This window comes from Ochlerotatus camptorhynchus, unplaced genomic scaffold (assembly GCF_037179485.1).
Source record: "Ochlerotatus camptorhynchus isolate MF236.1 unplaced genomic scaffold, CSIRO-AGI_Acam_v1.1 ptg000130l, whole genome shotgun sequence".
NCBI lineage: Eukaryota > Metazoa > Arthropoda > Insecta > Diptera > Culicidae > Ochlerotatus > Ochlerotatus camptorhynchus.
This window is the reverse complement of record NW_027040620.1, coordinates 3,924,782-3,945,441: the sequence shown is the minus strand read 5'-3', so window position 1 is coordinate 3,945,441 and position 20,660 is coordinate 3,924,782. Positions and strand designations below refer to the sequence as shown.

Here is a 20,660-nt window from a genome sequence, read left to right as displayed (position 1 = left end):
GGTCTGCTTCTGTCGACAGCCGAGTGAACACTGCTGTATTTTGATGATATTGAAAACTTTGTAGAACATGTCAAATCAACATGTTAAGATATATAATGCCAAAACTAAAAATAAAGCTGATTTTAATGTGGTCCTGACAAAAATCCGTTTATATTTCGCTAGACTTATGAGCAAAATTTCATTAAATTCATAGTTCTACTACTTTTCCTAACACAACACAAACCGTGACATACATACATAGCGTGAAACATTATTTTTCTTTACATGGAATGCAATCCGATAAAAAAAATAATGCAAAACAATCCAAATAGCACACACATCCCAAGTAACATTTTAAGTTTTATGAAATACTACAAAGCAACTACAAAACAACATTCATAAAACCCTGGTCAAGGCTATTTTGTCATTAATGCATCCACCAAAACCTCATTAAGACTAGAATATGTCTAGTTGGCCCACCCTGGAGAAGGTTCTGAAGGGTGTATTCTCGAAGCTCTTCAAGATTGATTTACTGCAAAAGGTTGTATGACGAACGCATTGAGAACCATTTGAAAGCTACAATAAAAGCTATTTAGCAACAATAAAAACCCTTTCCGAGCCATTTCCCCTAGCCGCATGCTGAATCCACTAGGAAAGCATCAATCAGATAGATCTTATCAAAATAATTAAAATAGAAACTGATGGTTTAAAAATCTTGTTGAATATCCAAATAGGAACTATTGTAATAAATTTAATCAAGTGGCCTAGTTTTAAGTGCCATATTAAGTTTTATGTGAAATGTACGTGAAAACATCGAAAAAATTAAGTCCACCCTCGTAAAACATCGATTTGACTAATTATTTAACATTGAAAAAAAAAAATATATTCTTCAGATCGAGCTTGGCCGAGACTTTTTTTTATTATTATTTTTGCATTTGAATGTTAAATCTTAGGAAATATTGATTGAAAATCGAAGATTGTAAAAAACAAGCAAACTAATTGTGACATGGCGGTGGCATAAAAGTTGATTTTCATGGGTCATTTGTAAAAAAGTTGTTTTGCTTTCAAGAATTCCTTAACAAATTAATAGAGGTTTAAAATGGCTTTTATGAAGAAAACTTGCAGGCTGAATTGTATTTGTCTAAAGCCATTTTGCTTGATCCTAACCCGTTCAGATTTATGGCAGCATTTATGGAGACAAAGTTGCCTGCAAAAAGTTAAACGTCAAAGTTTGTTTATCTTTCGATAGTTGCGCTGTGAGATCCAGGATTCTTCCAGGTGGTTTTCTCCCGACGCATTGGGAGCAGTTACTCAGATAGTTTGCGATACTGTTTTACAACATTTCGCATTTCGAACAGCTGGAAGCGCAATCGTTCCCGAAAAAGATCCCCTTCTTCCGGATGCAGGGCTGTACGCTTGAATGATATTTGCGAAGAATTGATTCTTTCGCCAAATAAAATCGCTGCTATGGATCGGAAACCAGCTAATCTCCGCTAACTAGCAGTTCAGTGGTTTGCTGTCGGTTGTTATTTCGATTGTCATCTATTCGCAAGATCTGGAGAAGGCTGGTATGTTTAAAACTTTCGACATTGTTTTACGAATTCTAGGGCCACGCTCACTTTACTCTTCTCCGCCAGATGGTCAGTCGTTGATGGTGTGCTGGTTCTTCTTAAGAAGTAAATTTTGCTGAAATCAACTTGAATTTTTCATCCTTCGAGATTTCCTTGTCATAAATTTAGCATTTATTAACTATGAGGAACCATCTTTTAAGCTCAATTTGTAAACAGAGTAATTGGGGAATTAATGATGCACTTTAAAAAGTCTTAAAAGCAACAATAAATGCTTTTTGCTCTAATCGAAAACCTAATGGTTTCATGGTTGCTTTTATAATGATAGAACACGTTTATAAAGTATTTTATCAAGACATTAATATACAGTTGCTAATGACGTTTATGCTTGAATTACAGAACAGTTTTAAGGAGGGATTGATAACTGTTTAAATTTATTTTCAAAACAAGACAGTTTTTTACTTTTTTGCCAGACTATAAAAGGTTTTTACAACAGCAAAACCATTATAAATCAGAGTGAATGCTAAATGGTTACTGGATTGTTACTTGGGATGCCACCATGATCGGTAAACGTCATGGTCATGGATAAATGCTGAACAGGAAACAATGTAAGGTTTGCAATAATTCGGTGGTCTACAACAATTGGCAAATTACTCTGTATACTATTTAACAATTCCGTGCTCGGCTACGGAAGTTACAACTACTTCTTCCGTCTTCGACAACAGTATAGTCATACCAACCAGCTTATCATTTTTAGATATTATTTATTTATTTATTTATTTCATCAACCGATGTAGACTAGTACAAATACATATACAAATTTGTTTTTCTTAAGAATATTAAAAAATATATTGTCAGCTATTATATTTTTACTTCCTACGAGTTATGATTCCGTATGGAGTTAAAATATTGTTTTAGTTTATGCCGAGACATTGAAAAGTCAATGGTTTCGCAGTATTGATTGTAAGACGCCATCATGCGATTTAATGGCCCAAATTTTGCATAATTTGTGCGATGATGGGTTACGGCAAATAAATTTCGATTTCTGAGTTGTCGAGTAGGTACATAAAAATTTAATTTTGATAAAAGTTCTGCTGAGTTAATGCGCTGCGAAACGATATCGTTTACAAACGAAACCATTGCATATTCACGACGCTCTTTTAATGTTTGTATGTTTATAAGCATGCAGCGTGCTTCATATGATGGAAGAGGAAATGATGTCCAACCTAATTTACGAAGGGCATATAATAGAAATTGCTTTTGTACTGATTCTAATCTTTCTTCGTGCGTGATTGAAAATGGAGACCATACAATGCTGCAATATTCCAGTATTGACCTCACATAGGCAATATATAGTGTTTTAATTGTGTATGGGTCCTGAAAGTTATAGCAAAAGCGCTTGATAAAGCCTAGCATGTTATTTGCCCTGTGAATAATTGTATTGTAATGGTCTATGAAAGTTAGTTTGGAGTCTAAGATAATCCCTAAATCCCTGACTCTTTCACATTTTTCTACATTCTGATTTCCTAATGCAATTGAAATGTTTGATGGTGTTCTTTTTCTGCTAAATGATATTAAGTTGCATTTTTTTACATTCAGTTCTAATAGGCTTTTTTTACACCATGTGTAGAATATGTGTATTTCACTCTGGAATATATTGATGTCTTCATCATTTTTTATTTCCAAAAAGAGCTTCATGTCGTCGGCATAGATTAGCAATTTTATTTTTTTGAGAATGAAGGAAATGTCGTTTACGTACAGAATAAAAAGAAGAGGTCCCAGATGAGAGCCTTGCGGGACTCCTGAGGTGACTTGAATTGGGGTCGATTTCTTTCCGTTGAATTTAATTATTTGTTGGCGGTTAGTTAAATATGATTCAAGCCATTTCAGGAGTCCTGGCTCAATTCCAATTTTTTTCAATTTGAAAAGAAGCATTGGTATGTCAATTCGGTCAAATGCCTTGCTAAAGTCTGTATAGAGAGCTTCTACGTGGTTTCCATTATCCATTGCATTTAATGAATAGTCTATAAATTCAAGTAAATTTGTCGAGGTCGAACGTCCTTTAAAGAAGCCGTGTTGCATGTCAGTAATTCTATTTTTGGTTTGAAGAAATAATTTTTCATTTACAATTGCCTCGAAAAGCTTTGGAATGCAAGAGATAATGGCTATTCCACGATAATTACGTACGTCAGATTTTCGGCCAGATTTAAAAATAGGTACTAAAAATGAGCTTTTCCATATTTTTGGGAAGGTTCCGGATTCCAGTGACATATTAAAAAGCCAAAACAATGGAGCAGTGAGTTCCATTGCTAGACTTTTTAAAAATACTGGAGGAATTCCGTCAGGTCCAGGACCTTTTGAGGCGTCTAAATTCTTTAAAGCCTGCAAAATATCCTGCACTTGAAGTTGATTGACGCCAATGTCCCTTGAAAATTCTGGATGAAATGCAAAATAATCGCGGTCGCGATCTTCATCGGAAAATGTCGTATAGATTTCTTGAAAAAAAATTGCAAAAAGCTTACAATTTTTTTTCCGAGCTATCCCCGACACGTTCGTCAAGATGCATTATTGATGGAAAATTGTCAGATTTTAATTTGGTTTTTACGTAATTAAAGAAGTTCTTTGGGCAGGACTTTATTTCAAGTTCAGTTTTTGAATTAAATTCTTCAAATGCATTACTGATGGCTAAATCTAGTTGATCGCATAAGTCCAAATAGATAGCCAAATTTTCACTATTATTGTGTTTTTTGTAATGTTTATGTGCTTTCTGTTTTCGATTTTTTAAGTTTTTTATTTGTCTGTTATACCAGACTGGATTTTTTGTGCTTCTGTAGCGTCTTTTTTTCTTCAAAGGTATTTCTTCCAAAATTATTCCTGATAAAATTTGGTAGAAGATGTCTACAGCAATTTCGACATTTCCTTCATTCCTTAGAATTATTTGCCAATTGACGCTGTTTAATTTAAGTTTGATTTTTTCGTAGTCTGCTAATTTGTATTCAAAGACTTCCTCGTATTCGCAGTCGTTGGGTCTTTGGTATTCGTGTACAAATAAAGAATATTCAATTGCTGTGTGAAACGCTTCGTTTTTCCACAATGGGTTTAATGATTCGGTCACACAGAAATCTTCATAAATATTCGTTAGTAAAAAGTCCAAATAGCAATTTTGTTGATTTTTGATGTGGTTAATTTGGTTCAGTCCTAAATTAGCAGTTTTGTCAAAAATGAACTGCAATGTTTCATTATCCCCAACGACTGGGAGTAAGATACATTCATTTTCAGAGTCCAGAATGAAGTCAGCATGGCGTTGATTAAAGTCTCCATAGATGTGAACTTTAACCTCAGGAGGAAGCTTAGATAGAATTTGTTCAGCACTTTGGAAGAAGGCTTCATAAGTGCTTTTATGAGCATGGTCTGGTGGAAAATACACTGAGGCGAACACGTGCGTTTCACCGGCAATGTGTGATTTCACCCAAATATGCTCAAATTCTGTAAATTTTGGTGTAAAGATAATTTCTGAGTTAAAATTGGCCGAAAGAGCTATAAGGACTCCACCGCCTGACTTCTTCTGAGTTGCATGAAAATTTCTGTCGTCTCTGTATACATTAAAAGCATTTCCAAAGATTTCTTCACTTTTCACGCTTTCGTCCCAGCTTGTTTCAGTTGCCAGAATGACCGAGAAGGATGAGCATAATAAATTTTGATAGATTTCCTTCATTTTAGCTGGGCTTTTCATGCGATTGAAATTTTGACAGTAAATCAAAATTTCAGTCGCATTCTGTTTATGTGAAGAGATTTTTGGAAGTACGGCGGACCAGCAAATTGTACTTTCGCTGTGGCCAGTAGTTGCTTGTCCGATCCCTTGGCGCGGCTGTATTCATTTCCTTGGATGATGATTATGGTATTTCTAAGAATCTACACAGAGTCCAATTTTAAAATATGGCACATCCTTGGAATGTTCTCAATTCTTGTCCGGGATTTTTTATTTCAAATTCGAACCTATTATATCTAATGACCATCCGTTATTCGTAACCTACCACCCGGTTTGTAGCTGGCAGTAAAGCTCCGTTGAGTATTTACTCAAGATCATCGGCACCTATAATTTCAACCGAAAATCGAAGCTTGATCATTTCTCATTTCAATACAATCGAATGCTTGATCATTTCTCAAAAGTGATGGATTAGTATGACATGCCCTAAACTAAGGACGCGGAGTATGCCAAAATAATTCAAACTGCTGGTCACAGCAGATGTACGTTCCGAACTAATTCAGTTATTGTCGAATTATTGCTTACCCAGGAGATTCGTAAATTATTGTGTTTCAATTTAACTATGACCCGTTATGATACCATGGAAAGTAATCAGCCTGACTGTTACATCAACAACTTCACTAAGGTACAAACCTATATGGTATGTGCTCCAGTTTTGGTCATAGATTCAGGTTTTAGCCATACCTAAGAAAAAACGATTAAATAACAATATTTGTGCTTTTTGTGGGCTATATGTATTGTGGGTAACCGAAATCCGTACACCACCGTAATCCGTACGCTCAAAAAAGTAAGCGTTTTGTATGAAATGTACAAATTTTGATTAATAAGTTTGAATCAGCAATCTAAACACAACTTAAGATTTCAAATTCCTCCTTCTTTTTTGCTTATTCTGTTTTTGGACTATAAATTTCACTAGCGCTACTCACGTTCCAGCAGCAGTGCCAAGCAGTGGAAAAAAAACAGCAGTTCTTATTCAAATTACTGTTCAAGAGAAACGAAGTAATCATGTCAACCGTTTCCAATCTTCGCCGAAGCTTCTATCTACATTGAAAGCACAATAACACCACCACCATCTGCCACAAAGTCAACTGACGAAAATTGTCCGGTCATAATCCTCCCATTTATCTACCCATCAATCGGTCGATAAACGAGCCTCTTTTGCAAACGGTCAAAAAGCTTTTTAATAGTAAAAACAAACAGAACAGGAAAATTGTAGGAAAAAGATACCGTAAAATGATTACCAGTGACAGACATTTCTACTTTCCTACTGCTGACGGTACACCATTAACGTTTACGGAAAGCCGTATCACTCTCCTCCAAGAAGCGAAGAACGCTGCCATTCTCACATCTACTATTCACTAAGCCACTTCGAAGCATTTCATTTATTCGATCAAACGTAATTACATTTCCTTTTCGTGTCTTCCCATTTCATTTCCTAACCTTCTTTTTTTAAAGGTATCGTTAAGCATATCCATCCTGCTCTCGTTGACTGTGTTCTTCTTGCTGTTGGCGGAAATCATTCCACCGACGTCGCTGGTGGTGCCGCTACTGGGGAAGTTCGTGCTTTTCACCATGATCCTCGATACATTCAGGTAAGCCGATTTTCCCCTCAATTTCCCATCCACACAGACCAAAGGTAGATTTCAGCCTCACAGCCCCAACACTGGCGACCAGGATGCGAATGTGCACACAACATAATTAATTTTATTTTACGCCTAATTGAATTTCCTCCCCTAACATTCCACCGGTAACTGCACATCGAAGTACCTACACCACACTTTGCGAGGTGTGACCCTGAAACACCTGCGTTAAATCGCTTTAGATGGCGTAAATTAATGCGTTTTTTGTTCTGCCTCTCCCTCGCCAATAGCATATGTGTCACCGTGATTGTGCTCAACATTCACTTCCGATCGCCTCAAACGCACACGATGGCACCGTGGGTCCGAACAATCTTCATCAACCATCTGCCGAAGCTGCTGGTGATGCGTCGTCCCATCTACCAGCCACTGCACCATTTTAGGTGAGTTTTGTATAATTTTTACCGTTTGTTGATTTTCTATCACAATTTTCCAATTTTATGTTCAAGTAAATTTATATTTTCAAGCAAGAGCGTCTCACTCACGAATCGATTTCTTTACATAATTGAATTACTTTCGACAAACAATTAAGAGCCTGTGAGATTGTATCAGGCCTCACACAAAATATTTCGTTGAGCCCAAAAATCAATCAAATTTAATTATTATAGAGTTTCGACTATTCAGTATGGCTCAACGATGCAATTAGTTATGGCAGCTTTAAATATTACAGTAAATTAGTTAAAGAGAATGGTCTACAGATAATCCAGCCGGGATTTAATAAGTTGCTGAAAATCTGATCCTAAAAAATAGAATACGCATACGTAGGAATATACTCGAAGAGGGCTACGAGAATACCGGATTTAAGGAAAAGATATTTAAAATTTGCAATATTAGTTAGTAGTTCCCCAGAAAAGGTCAAAAATAGGTGGAACAGTACCAATTAAAATTATGCTCTTGATCTTAGGATGTGGGATGTAAGTTAGTTAGTTATAGGAATTATTCTCTACTAAACAAAGCAAATACCAATTTTGCTTAAAATAATATGATAAATTCGCCATTTTCCCAATTAACTTTTTTTTTTTTTTTTTTATTATAGTCACTTTAACACTCTTGGGTCATTCGTGACTTGTCCGGGGGTGAGATTTGAACTCGTGACTTTGGCGTGAGAGGTATGGATGTTAACCACTACGCCGGGGTCGCCCCCTCCCAATTAACTCAAAACGATGGAATCTTAGATGAAATGGTACGAAATATTACAAGGTTGTCATAAAGATCGCTTATCAAATAAAACATAAAATGTGGTTAGTTCGCCAGATTAAATCAACAAATCAATGTAGCGATTAGACAAAAGATCGACGGACAAATGATAGAATGTTCGAAAATGGTCAAATAAAACATAAAAGAACAAAAAGTCTAATTGACAAATGCTCGGTGAAAATGAACAAAAGATCGCAACAGACACAGAGTCAAAATTAATAAAACAGTTTGAGGATAAACGGTGAAATGTCGAAGGGAAAGCAAGTCGAATTACTTTAAGTAGAACAGCTCGCAGGGACGAAAGGTTGAAAAAGCAATATAATGAGTAAAGCAAGTACATCGTGCATAGACTATGAGCAATCTAACTGAATAACTCTATAGTCATTTATTTCAATTGGATGAGACAGATTCACTTCAATGTCCAAACAAGTAACGCGTACAGTTGAATAATCGATATAATTCTGGGTTTGACTATTTGGATCTGTATGAAGTTTAAAATAGTTGTGTTTAACTCGATATGCAATAGCTATTTATGCAACAAGTTGCAAAAAGAAGATAGTTTCAGCACGAGTCGTGGTTTATCCAATGCATATTGCCAATTCAGAGAAAAATTAGCATTTGGCGTCAGATTATCAGCTTTAATAGCATGCTGTGGTTGTCAGTTGCGTCGAGTTATTTTCCCTGAAACGGCAATATGTATAACATTATTTTGCAGTAGTATTTTTCGAAACTGTTATTTTAGCTATGAAAAGTAGGCCATTATGTTATTCAAAACAGTGTCGAAAAGTAGCACTTTTCAGTAATGAGTGCTAAAAAGTATTTTAGTAAACTTGGAATCTCTTAATTAAATGCTAGTCGGACTAGCCCAGTCATTTTATTTCCAGTATACACTACAAGTTTCGCTGCTGTGAGATGACAATGTGACGTAAATCAATTTATTGAATTGTTCGTAAAATAGATATTTGTGATTAACCAAGCAATTATTTCGAAAATATGCTAAAATATGATCTAAACAAAGCTAAAAATATGAACCTTGATGTTTAAAACAGCTTTTAATTGTTCAACACTTAGTGGATGTCATTTTTGTGAAGAAACAGTGAAAATTTTCACTATTTCTCCAGAAACGTATGGCTTACATCACTTTGTCTATAAGTTTCTAAATAAAATTTTACATAACTGTGAAATGTTTTTGGGTCTCATAGAGGATGAAAAACTTGACCATTGACATTGACCAATTGACCGTTTACGTCACTTTGTCATCTCACGGCAGCAGAGCTCCTGGTTTGCCTGTCATTTATCCTGTTCATGAGCTCTGATGTGATTTGATATGTCACATGATGGGCTTTGGTCATTACCAGAAACTGGCCACTTCCAAGGGGGTGCCCGCAATATGGCCGGATGTAGCCAATGTGGCCCTGTATCTTGTTTTTGAATTCTGACGTAATTTGATGTGCCTAGTCATGAAATGGCACTTCCAAAGGGGTAACCGGAAAATGGCCAGATGTGACCAATGTAAGCACTTGATTTGGCTTTCAGTGATCTTGTTTCTAACAATTTTTGGATATTTCCGTATCACAGATACATTTTCAAAACCTGACTGCTGATTACTCCGATATTCCATATTTATTGATATAATTTTGGGCATGACTGGGTGAATCTTTATAAAGTTTGGGCAATTTTGTAGAAGCACCTCACCTCCTTTTATAAACTATACTCCCTTAAGCATAATGCAGCTCATTTTAAGACTTTTACCTCAATTTTAACTAAAATCGGTTCACCACCAAAAACTCTACAACAGCTCATTTATTTGTGAGCTATTTTTCCAAATAAATTTTTTACATCTCGTCTTGATGTGCTGCTATTTTTAATACATTGCGCATTATTTCAATAATTTATGCGTAAAAATAAAATTAAAATACGTTATTAACAGCTGTGCTGCACACTGTCCGAAAAATGCGCATTGAATTCAAATGGTTCTTTAATAAAGTTACAAAAAAATCAACTGGCCACGGTTCAGCACCAAACAGTTGCAAGATTGCAAATATAGCGGCGCACGCGGTGTAGTGGTAAGCATGATTGCCTCTACAAAGGGCCTGGATTCTACCGTCGGGATTTTTTAAGGCATAAAAATCAAATGTTTTACTTGTATATTACAAGAAAAGGTTGGTAAGCATAAGTTTGGTACATAAAACCTGTCAATTTCGCTTTCTAAGATCATTTATCATTGCTATTTTATCATTTTACCCTTAATCACTCAGCGATTATGAAATTAAACATCTACTTTTCAATTTTTTCTTGTAACTTACAAGTAAATGTTGTGATCATAACGGCTTAATTTCATTAGATCTAAAAACATGATTTTATGTGAAATGAGCATTTGCAACCATGGTTCGTAGAATGATAAATCAATTCGAAACAAAATACGACGTGATCCTCAAGCTTTTTTGCACTAAACATAGTGTTCGAATCATATGATCTACAGATCAAGAACGGTAATGACAATGTCTTTTACAATGCAATGCAATTAAAGGTTGTCCAAACATTTCTAGAAAACATGTTGTTCTCTTGAGTGTAGCTCGGGATAAATAAATTTCCAGTTCTTTTATAGCATGGTTTAATAGTTGCAACTGTTTATGGTGAATCAATTTCAACGTGGACACCCTTTACCTTTTACGAACATCTTGGATAAAAAATAATCTTAGTTCTCCAAATCGTCCTGGAGCTCAGATCATTCAAAACAATAATTAAACCACGACTGATAAAACGTCCATAGTAGCGAAACATAGTGGATTGAACGATCGAAGCCGAGAAATATTTGAATAACTAAGATCACTTATATAGGGAAAATGGCTCTCATGTTGGAATATGGATCTAAAGATTGGGCCCTTCTTTAAAAAATCTACTGTTCTTCAATTTTTCTTGGATTAATGCACACCTGAACAGTGCACAAATTGATATTGTTGATGGCTAGTTAACATCAGGGCGTCACAATATCGGCTTCAATCAACAATGTTGATGCGACAAAGAGACTGCTAGTTTTATTTTTCTGTTGAAGTCGAGCAGCTTCACAGCGTTCCAGCAGCTCAGTCGATGTCTACTAACTAATTTTCAATCGTTAGTCTCTCTTTCTTCCGTTGTTTCATTCATCTTTCTGTGGAAGTGGACGAGTGAAAGAGCGCTCGACTTTGATAGTTTCTTCTTTCATGAAACACATCAACCGAAATTTTATGACGTATATGACTGAAAATGAAAATATATATGGGACATTCCAGCTCAAGCGGGCATAGAATTTAAAAAAAAATTGTTGTTGATGCCAAACTTGGCCAAAACGCTTATTTTGGCATTCTGCGAAAACGCCATTTTTATTTTGCTCTAAAATGCCTAGATCCTTCTCGGCTAAAACCCTGGATTTTAAAAATTTCAACTTTCAGAAGAGATTATTCAACAACCAAATAAACTATTCGTGATCATAAAACGTCAATTTGAAGGTTTTTTAACGTAGAAAAAGAACATGACAGTTACGGCAATAATGTGTTTTCAAAAAACTGGAAAATAAAGGTTCAACGTTTATTTTTCTTCATTACTATAATAAAAAATCATTTTTGCAACAAATTATTGCGACATCGGTGTGAAGGGATTCAAGGAAAAATAAAACAATATTAAATATCATTGATTTTCACCAGAAAAGCTCAAAACTACCACTCACTCATCTGATCATATCTCCAAAACTATTTGTCCAAATCATTTGCCCTTGAAAACACATGTAGGGATCCTTGATTTTGTGTGAATAACACTGATCGAAATACGTATCTGTCATCGATACCAAAACAAATTAATTTGTCGTCAATCAGTGTAGACCGTTTTACAAGTTTACTTAAATTAAAATTAAGTGGAATTAAATGGAATATATACCTTTTTGCTGTTTTATTTAAGCATTTCACTAACAACTTAATTTTATTACTTCATTCTATATTACTATTTTGCTATCAAACCTTTGGGGATTTTCCTTATTAGAGAGTTGCATGAATTTTTCTCCTTTGCTTTACTTAAATCTTTGTTTTTTTTTAGTTTGGTAGGTTCTGATTCTACACATTGTATTTTCATTTTTATTCCAGTGATCTTGAACTTTTTTACCTAGGGGATGAGTACTTAAGGGGGTCAGATTTTGATAGGTCTTTAGTGGGAATGACACTGATGAAGACTGCAGATTGTAGTCGAAATACGTATCTGTCATGGATACCAAAATTAATTAAGCAGTAGTAATGTTCCTGTTTTATGTCTTATCAGCATTTTCGTATGGACTCCTGCCGGTAGTTATATATACTAGTGCTGGAACTCGGATTATCCGGATATTTTTATTTTTCCATTTTATTAAATTTTGGCAATTAACAGATTTGCCATTCCACATCAGGCAACATCCCAAATAACAATTTTGGTTTTATGAGGGTTCTGTAGACCATGATTTATACATGTAGAATGCTATAAAACCGCAATAAAACCTGCAATGTTACTTGGGATGGGCACCTAAACAACAGCTTTTTGACAAATATTTAGAACAGCAACAAAGAAAACTGTTAAAGGGAGAATAAATTTTAAATTTCACTATCTGGATATCCGGATAGTTACTATCCGCCTGATAACCATCTCAACGTTTTCTCAATTTATTTTATTTCAATATTGGGCATGATATTCTATATACTGAATATCAATTCAACTATTATTCATTTGTCTGAGAGTAATTTTATTGAAATAAATTGAAGTATCCGGATAGTTGAAGTCCCAGCTCTAATATATACATGGTCGCCACCGACGTACAAATGTTAGGGCTTGGTAGCTTTGAATATGAGAATATATAATGATTTTTCGATGTTGCTCGATTATTCAAACACTACGGCGCTTATCCTCATTTATATTATGGTTAAAGCGGAAAAAATTTCCGCATCTACTTTTTTCCCCATATTGGAGAAAATCTATGAGTACCACGGAAAGGGCTTGTTATCTGTGAGAAAAATGGTATTTAGAACCAGCAGCGGAAATATATATTGCTTTCAAAGTTATGTATCATAGTCCTATAAACTTGGCTGAATATTTTTTTATGGTGAGATTATTGATAAGACAATACTAGATCAGATATGAGTTTAGAAGATTTTGGATAGACTACGATACCCAAGTTACTACAAGCCCGCTAATTACCCTTCTTTGCAATATTTGTCTGAAATACATCTTACATAATGCTCAGAAACCCTATGGTAACTTTATAGTTTAGGTTTGTAAGATATGCATGGGGCAATAAGAAACATCCGATTTTGATAATTTTGGCAAACATTTAAGGATCTCGTCTGTTTTAATATGATGATTAAATCACATAATACCACTGAAGAAATTCGTTGAAATTTGAGAGAGTTAAAGAAATCGGACATTATTTACTACCACATGCATTTTAACTACCCGGTTTTCCCCTATTACAAAATAGGCAATTAGCGCACAATTAACGGGCTTGCTGGTTACTTCGGTAGACTCATGTGCTTATCAGTTGTACAGATCTTTCCTATAGCTATCTCATCGAAGAAAGATTGATAAATTTGCTAGTTTTATGGAAAATAATTCTAAATTTCACGTCGAAGATTCATGAGGTTTTGGAGCTATAAGCCATAAGTTAGTCCATTCATATTTTTCATGGATCAGTAACACCAAAAAGTAAAACTTTGCTAAATAAATGTAGTTATCGATCATCTGATCATTTTTCATAGTAAATTATAGGAGGTAGACATACATGACCACGAGGTTTCGAAAGGGTAAACTGGGTAAAGGGTAAACATTTTCTCAAATATATCTCAGCTTTAGCCCTCATTGAAATACTCATTTCCCACAGTTACCGAAATCGGGAGCATCAAGAAATGTTTACACACTAATTATGCCCTATTATTTAGTTAAGTCGGAAAGACTACAATCAGATCAAGAAAAGCTAAATAATATTGAGTTAACCACTATATTTCTGTTTATATAGTTTTCACCGAGACGCTCTTGAAATCAACGTTTTTCATTTCATCAGTATAATTTGTCATAACTAATACACATCAGTCCTGTTCTAACCAACTCTCTCTCTTTAAGCTGAACATATTGAAGTTTACTTTTATCATACATCAACATCTATTGAACCATAAATTTTACTCTATGCATCACTAGTATTTATCTCCTTCTAACTAAATCTCTATTTATTTCACTTCGTGTCATACATCGTGACAAAATGTGCACGACTTTCACGGTTCCGTTAAAACCACACGTTTCCCCAATGCCAATATTCAACATACTCGGGCATAAATCATAACGCCAACAACACCACCATCAACACATCCTCACTAATCATCGAACAAATGATTATGGCACGACAATCGTCAAATCCATCCTTTGCCTAAATCCCACGGATGCACGGATCTCTTATCCTTTCTCGGACGGTGTTCCGGCCATTCCTCGCATTTCTCCGGTTTGCGGCAACACGTCAAAATGAACAATGACCGTTCCATCCGCAATTTGCACTCGTCCTCTCAATTTCCATTTTCGACGCTCGCTGTCACGCTCACCATCATCAACAACCGCCCAAAAAAAACGGTTTCAAATCGCCGCCGTCGCAGTGCTGCTTCACAAAGATTTATGTTGCGTTCGTGCACTGGAATGGGTGACAACATCCCACCGCTGCCGCCGACGATTGCGTTTGATCCCTCGGTGCTGCTCGATCATCATTTCCTCGATTCCAGCGACAGGTAGGTTTCACCGGAGTCCATACCTCGCACACCATCGGTAGCAAACCCATCTAAGAAAGAAAAACAAAAAAGATTCTGTGTTGATTGTTCGATGTTTGGATTACTGGCTATAGCCTGGCCGCGCTTGATGCCTTCATGCGTTCATCCCTTCGCCTACATGCCTTGTATCGTTCATAATGTTCCTCATTCCCATCCGATGGTATCAATGTTCCCGCTGGGGCACACTGCTCAGCTGCTAAGGATGAAGTTCCGCTGCAAGCCAAGTCGCTGCATGGTCCGAATTGTGATTGTTGCACGACCCTAACCCGTCCCCCTAACGTAAATGTCCTTCTGCTGTACAAATCGAGTAACTCAAGCTTACGTTAATTTTGTGCGATTCCTAATACCTATAATAAAAATAAAATTTTACCGGTACAATCGGTTTTAATAGGAACGCTCAAGTATTTTAAACGTATCACGTGTGTGTGCGTATGTTTGGCTTAACAACGATTTTATATTCTTTAAAAAACAATTCAATTACTTACAAGTCAAGTCAACATTGCAAGATGGAAGTTTGTTTGGGGATTACTATGGCAGCAGTGTAAATTTCACAAATGTCGCTCACTCGCTTGACGGAGATGAACTAACCTACGGATAAAAATGTCCTAAATAAAGAGTAAAAAAAAGCTCACTCGCTAACTTTGATTCTAGTTGTTCAAAAGCTGTTCAAATGTAACGTGTGGTTGCTATGGTAATGATGATAAGTTTTTTTTAGTACGGTTTGTTTGTAAGCGCCAAAAAATATATAAAAATATAAAAAAAAAGATATAAAATAGTTAATTGATAATTGAATATGTGTCTGACAACATTACCAACTTTACTACAACAACGACAGGCTGTTGATTGTTGCCATGGTAACCACATTTAACATTTAGATAGAATACTGACAGCTTGAATCAAAGATTGAACGATAGTAGTAAAGTTCAACAATATCGCATATAGACTGTTCCGTTAACTATAAATACACTTTGTTAATGAATTATATAAAACTAGTGTAAAGGTTTAGGCCACTTTATTTTCAAATTTTGTTTATTATCATATTTTATTTCACACTTTAATTCAATCTGCAGGATTTTATTGAGAGTAACCGAGAAAAGTTATTTCCATGGACACTGCTTTTAAGCTTTTACACATTACCTTCGCCTTCCATTTTTACCACTTTAGACCACACGGATAGAAATCTCCTTATACTTTTTGGCAAATTTCTATTTCTGATTATTCATAAAATGATTTTCGTTACGTGCAGTTTTTCTTGAATTTTTCAACTGTATCCGCTGGTTTAACATGTTTCTTAAGCTTTGCCTTTGTCAAAGCCCAGAAAGTTTCGATAGGGCGAGCCTCAGGGAAATTTGACGAATTCATCTCTTTTGGCACATATGTACACTTAGTTTTTTTTTCTACCGAGCTCGGCTGTGCAAATCTTGGCAAAAAAAAGTTTTACTGAGATCTTAGCAAACATTTCATTTCTTTGCTCAGATTCAGCTAAGCATTTTCGGAGACTGACCAATCAAATGTCACTTTTGCTAAGATCTCAGTTAAACTTATTTTTGCAGAGATTTGCACAGCCGAGCTAGGTAGAAAAAACTAAGTGTGTTTGACTTTATGATTATTGTACCACTCTAGGAAATCCTTTGAATAGTGGTAGGAAGCAAGATCAGGCCATCATACAGGTTTGTCATGCTGCCATGCAGCATTATCATGAGTAGAAATCTGTTTTGCAGACATTCTTTCACGTAAACTTTGCAATTCATTATGTCTGTCGTTGTAAATGGTCGAGAAATTTTTCTACACTGGCATATCGCCTGCCAAATTTATCGTTAGTGTACAGTCAGGAATCCTTATTGCCGGATTCCTTATTGCCGGTATCTCTTATTGCCGGATCCTTATTGCCGGGCTATCCGCGAATAAGGATACCCACAGCTTATGGGATTTTCACTAATGGGGGCTGTAGTGGATTATCTCATTTGTTTCAATACATAAAGCTATACTGTCTTCGACAAAGTTGCTGTACTGGGTTAGCCCAACAAGCCTGTGCCATTGGATTCGGGTTAAATTGAGAACTACGCCGTTAGAGGCGCTTCACTTTTATGTTACTTATGACGGGCGCTATAATATATGGATCAAATTTCCAACATAGAATATTTCGTGATCCTGACCATATAGAAAGTTACTGTCTTCAGCAAAGTTGTTCAGGTGACCAAGTCCTTTCGGATGGTGGCCATATTAGTTCAGAACTCTCTCACTACGCAGCGCTAGTGTGCATGTGCAATTCTTATATAAACTGTATCTCGAGAGCCTGGCCATATAGAAAATTGCTGTTTTCAGCAAAGTTGTGCAGGTGAGCAAGTCCTTTCGGATGATGTTCATATTAGTTCAGAACACGCTCACTACCCGGCGCTAGTGTGAAAGTGAATTTCCTGTATAAGCTGTATCTCGAGCACCTGGCCATATAGAAGGTTACTGTCTTCAGCAAAGTTGTGCAGGTGATCAAGTCCTTTCGGATGATGGTCATATTAGTTCAAAACACGCTCACTACGCGGCGCTAGTGTGCAAGTTTCCTGTATAAGCTGTATCTCGAGAACCTGGCCATATAGAAGGTTACTGTCTTCAGCAAAGTTGTTCAGATGACTAAGTCCTTTCGGATGATTGTCATATTATTTCAGAACTCTCACACTACGCGGCGCTAGTGTACACATGAACTTCCTTAATATGTTATGTCTCCAAAGCTTGTCCATATAAGATGTTGTGCAATGTGAGAACAGGAACCGGAAAAGGGATGACGTGTAGAGGCCGGAAATCGATGTCAGATGCCATTTTGGAATCCAAGATGGCGGCCATCGGTTCAAGAAAAACTGTCAAATACCCTACAATATGGATATTTTTGGAATGGGGACGACGTGTAGAGGCCGGAAATCGATGCCAGACGTCATTTTGGAATCCAAGATGGCGGCCATAGGGTCAAAAAAAACTGTCAAATACCCTATAATACGGGTATTTCCAGAGAGGGAACGACGTGTAGAGGCCAGAAATCGATGCCAGACGCCATTTTGGAATCCAAGATGGCGACCATCTAGTCAAGAAAAACTGTCAAATACCTTACCATATGGGTATTTCCGGATAAGGAACGACGTGTAGAGACCGAAAATCGATGTCAGACGCCATTCTGGAATCCAAGATGGTTGCCATCGGTTCAAGAAAAACTGTAAAATACCCAACAACATGGGTATTTTCGGATAGGAGATGACGTGTAGAGACCGGAAATCGATGTCAGATGCCATTTTGTAATCCAAGATGGCGACCATAGGTTCAAGAAAAACTGTTAAATACCCTACAATATGGATATTTTTGGAAGGAGACGACGTGTAGAGGCCGGAAATAGATGCCAGACGACATTTTGGGATCCAAGATGGTGGTCATCGGGTCAAGAAAAACTGTCAAATACTCTACAATATGAGTATTTCCGGAAAGGAAACGACGTGTAGAGACCGGAAATCGATGCAAGATGCCATTTTGGAATCCAAGATGGTGGCCATCAGTTTAAGAAAAACTGTCAAATACACTACAATGTGAGAATTTCCGAAAATGGACGACATGAATGCCGCCATATTGGATTCCAAAATAGCGTCTGGAATGTATATCTGACCTTTCACGTCGTCCCTTTTCGGAAATTCCTACATTGTAGGATATTTGACAGTTTTTCTTAAAACCGATGGCCGCCATCTTGGTTTTTAAAATGGCGTCTGGCATCGGTTTCCGGCCTCTACACGTCCGGAAATACCCATACTGTAGGGTATTTGACAGTTTTTCTTGACCCGATGGCCGCCATCTTGGATTACAAAATGGCATCTGACATCGATTTCCGGTCTCTACATGTCATCTCCTATCCGAAAATACCCATGTTGTAGGGTATTTGACAGTTTTTTCTTGAACCGATGGCAACCATCTTGGATTCCAGAATGGCGTCTGACATCGATTTCCGGCCTCTACACGTCGTTCCCTATCCGGAAATACCCATATTGTAGGGTATTTGACAGTTTTTCTTGACCCGATGGTCGCTATCTTGGATTCCAAAATGGCGTCTGGCATCGATTTCCGGCCTCTACACGTCGTTCCCTTTCCGGAAATACCCGTATTATAGGGTATTTGACAGTTTTTCTTGACCCGATGGCCGCCATCTTGGATTCCAAAATGACGTCTGGCAACGATTTCCGGCCTCTACACGTCATCCCCTTTCCAAAAATATCCATATTGTACGGTATTTGACAGTTTTTCTTGAACCGATGGCCGCCATCTTGGATTCCAAAATGGCATCTGACATCGATTTCCAGCCTCTACACGTCATCCCTTTTCCGGTTCCTGTTCTCACATTGCACAGCAACATCTTATATGGACAAGCTTTGGAGTCATAACATATTAAGAAAGTTCATGTGCACACTAGCGCCGCGTAGTGTGAGGGTTCTGAAATAATATGACGATCATCCGAAAAGACTTAGTGACCTGAACAACTTTTCTCAAGACAGTAACCTTCTATATGGCCAGGTTCTCGAGATACAGCTTATACAGAAAATTCACTTTCACACTAGCGCCGCGTAGTGAGCGTGTTCTGAACTAATATGAACATCATCCGAAAGGACTTGCTCACCTGTACAACTTTGCTGAAAACAGCAACTTTCTATATGGCCAGGCTCTCGAGATACAGTTTATATAAGAATTGCACATGCACACTAGCGCTGCGTAGTGAGAAAGTTCTGAACTAATATGGCCACCATCCGAAAGGACTTGGTCACGAAATATTCTATGTTGGAAATTTGATCCATATATTATAGCGCCCGTCATAAGTAACATAAAAGTGAAGCGCCTCTAACGGCGTAGTTCTCAATTTAACCCGAATCCAATGGCACAGGCTTGTTGGGCTAACCCAGTACAGCAACTTTGTCGAAGACAGTATAGCTTTATGTATTAAAACAAATGAGATAATCCACTACAGCCCCCATTAGTGAAAATCCCATAAGCTGTGGGTATCCTTATTCGCGGTTCCTTATTCACGCCCCCGTTACCCCGGCAATAAGGATTCTTGACTGTATTTATAATTATCGGAACGGTCATTAGCTGGGAGGGAGAAGCAGATAGCACACACGGAATTCATTGCATACTTGTTCTGCTTGTCATGAAAATGTATGCCATTGAAATCAAATCAAAACAGGTGTAGCAAAATCGCGTGTTTTGCTTTGAGCGTGTAGTGATTGTTTGAGATTATTCAGCGTGCAATGAGAAACTGTACTTTTCTGTTTGGTTTTTTATTACGCTATGATGTTTTGACAAAACCTTAATTGATGGTATCTTTCAATATTGATTTGTGTGAATTTTGAATGAATTAAAAAGAAACGGTGTCCCATTGAAAAAATAGGTGGAAACAACAGTTTGTCATAAATTGTTTTACGCAAGATTTCAATACCGCCTTGTGTATTCTTGTTCACCTGTAAGAAAAAGCATCATAAAATTGCTTGGCTCCCAATGGCAGTAGCCGTCTGGCTGCATTTGACGTTCCATTTTTCTCTCTTCGCGACTCTCCCTCAGGTCATTAGTATACACTTAAAAATCATCGCCAACTTCGATAATTTTCACCGAAATCTCAATAGCTGAACTGTTGGGTAAAATATGGGTTATTTAATTCGTTTTCTAGCTATTTTAAAACGACTTCTCCACTACACCA

The 20,660-nt window shown here is 36.8% G+C and overlaps 1 protein-coding gene across 1 annotated transcript in view; it reads left to right on the top strand.

The window, feature by feature from the left end:
* The window catches only part of LOC135700241 (acetylcholine receptor subunit alpha-like), a 513,136-nt gene that overhangs the window by 475,075 nt on the left and 17,401 nt on the right, over window positions 1-20,660 (top strand). The window contains exons 7-9 of the mRNA XM_065220685.1: window positions 6,769-6,905; window positions 7,184-7,333; window positions 14,780-14,908. Coding sequence (XP_065076757.1) covers window positions 6,769-6,905; window positions 7,184-7,333; window positions 14,780-14,908 — 416 coding nt within the window. The remainder of the gene's footprint in view (window positions 1-6,768; window positions 6,906-7,183; window positions 7,334-14,779; window positions 14,909-20,660) is intronic.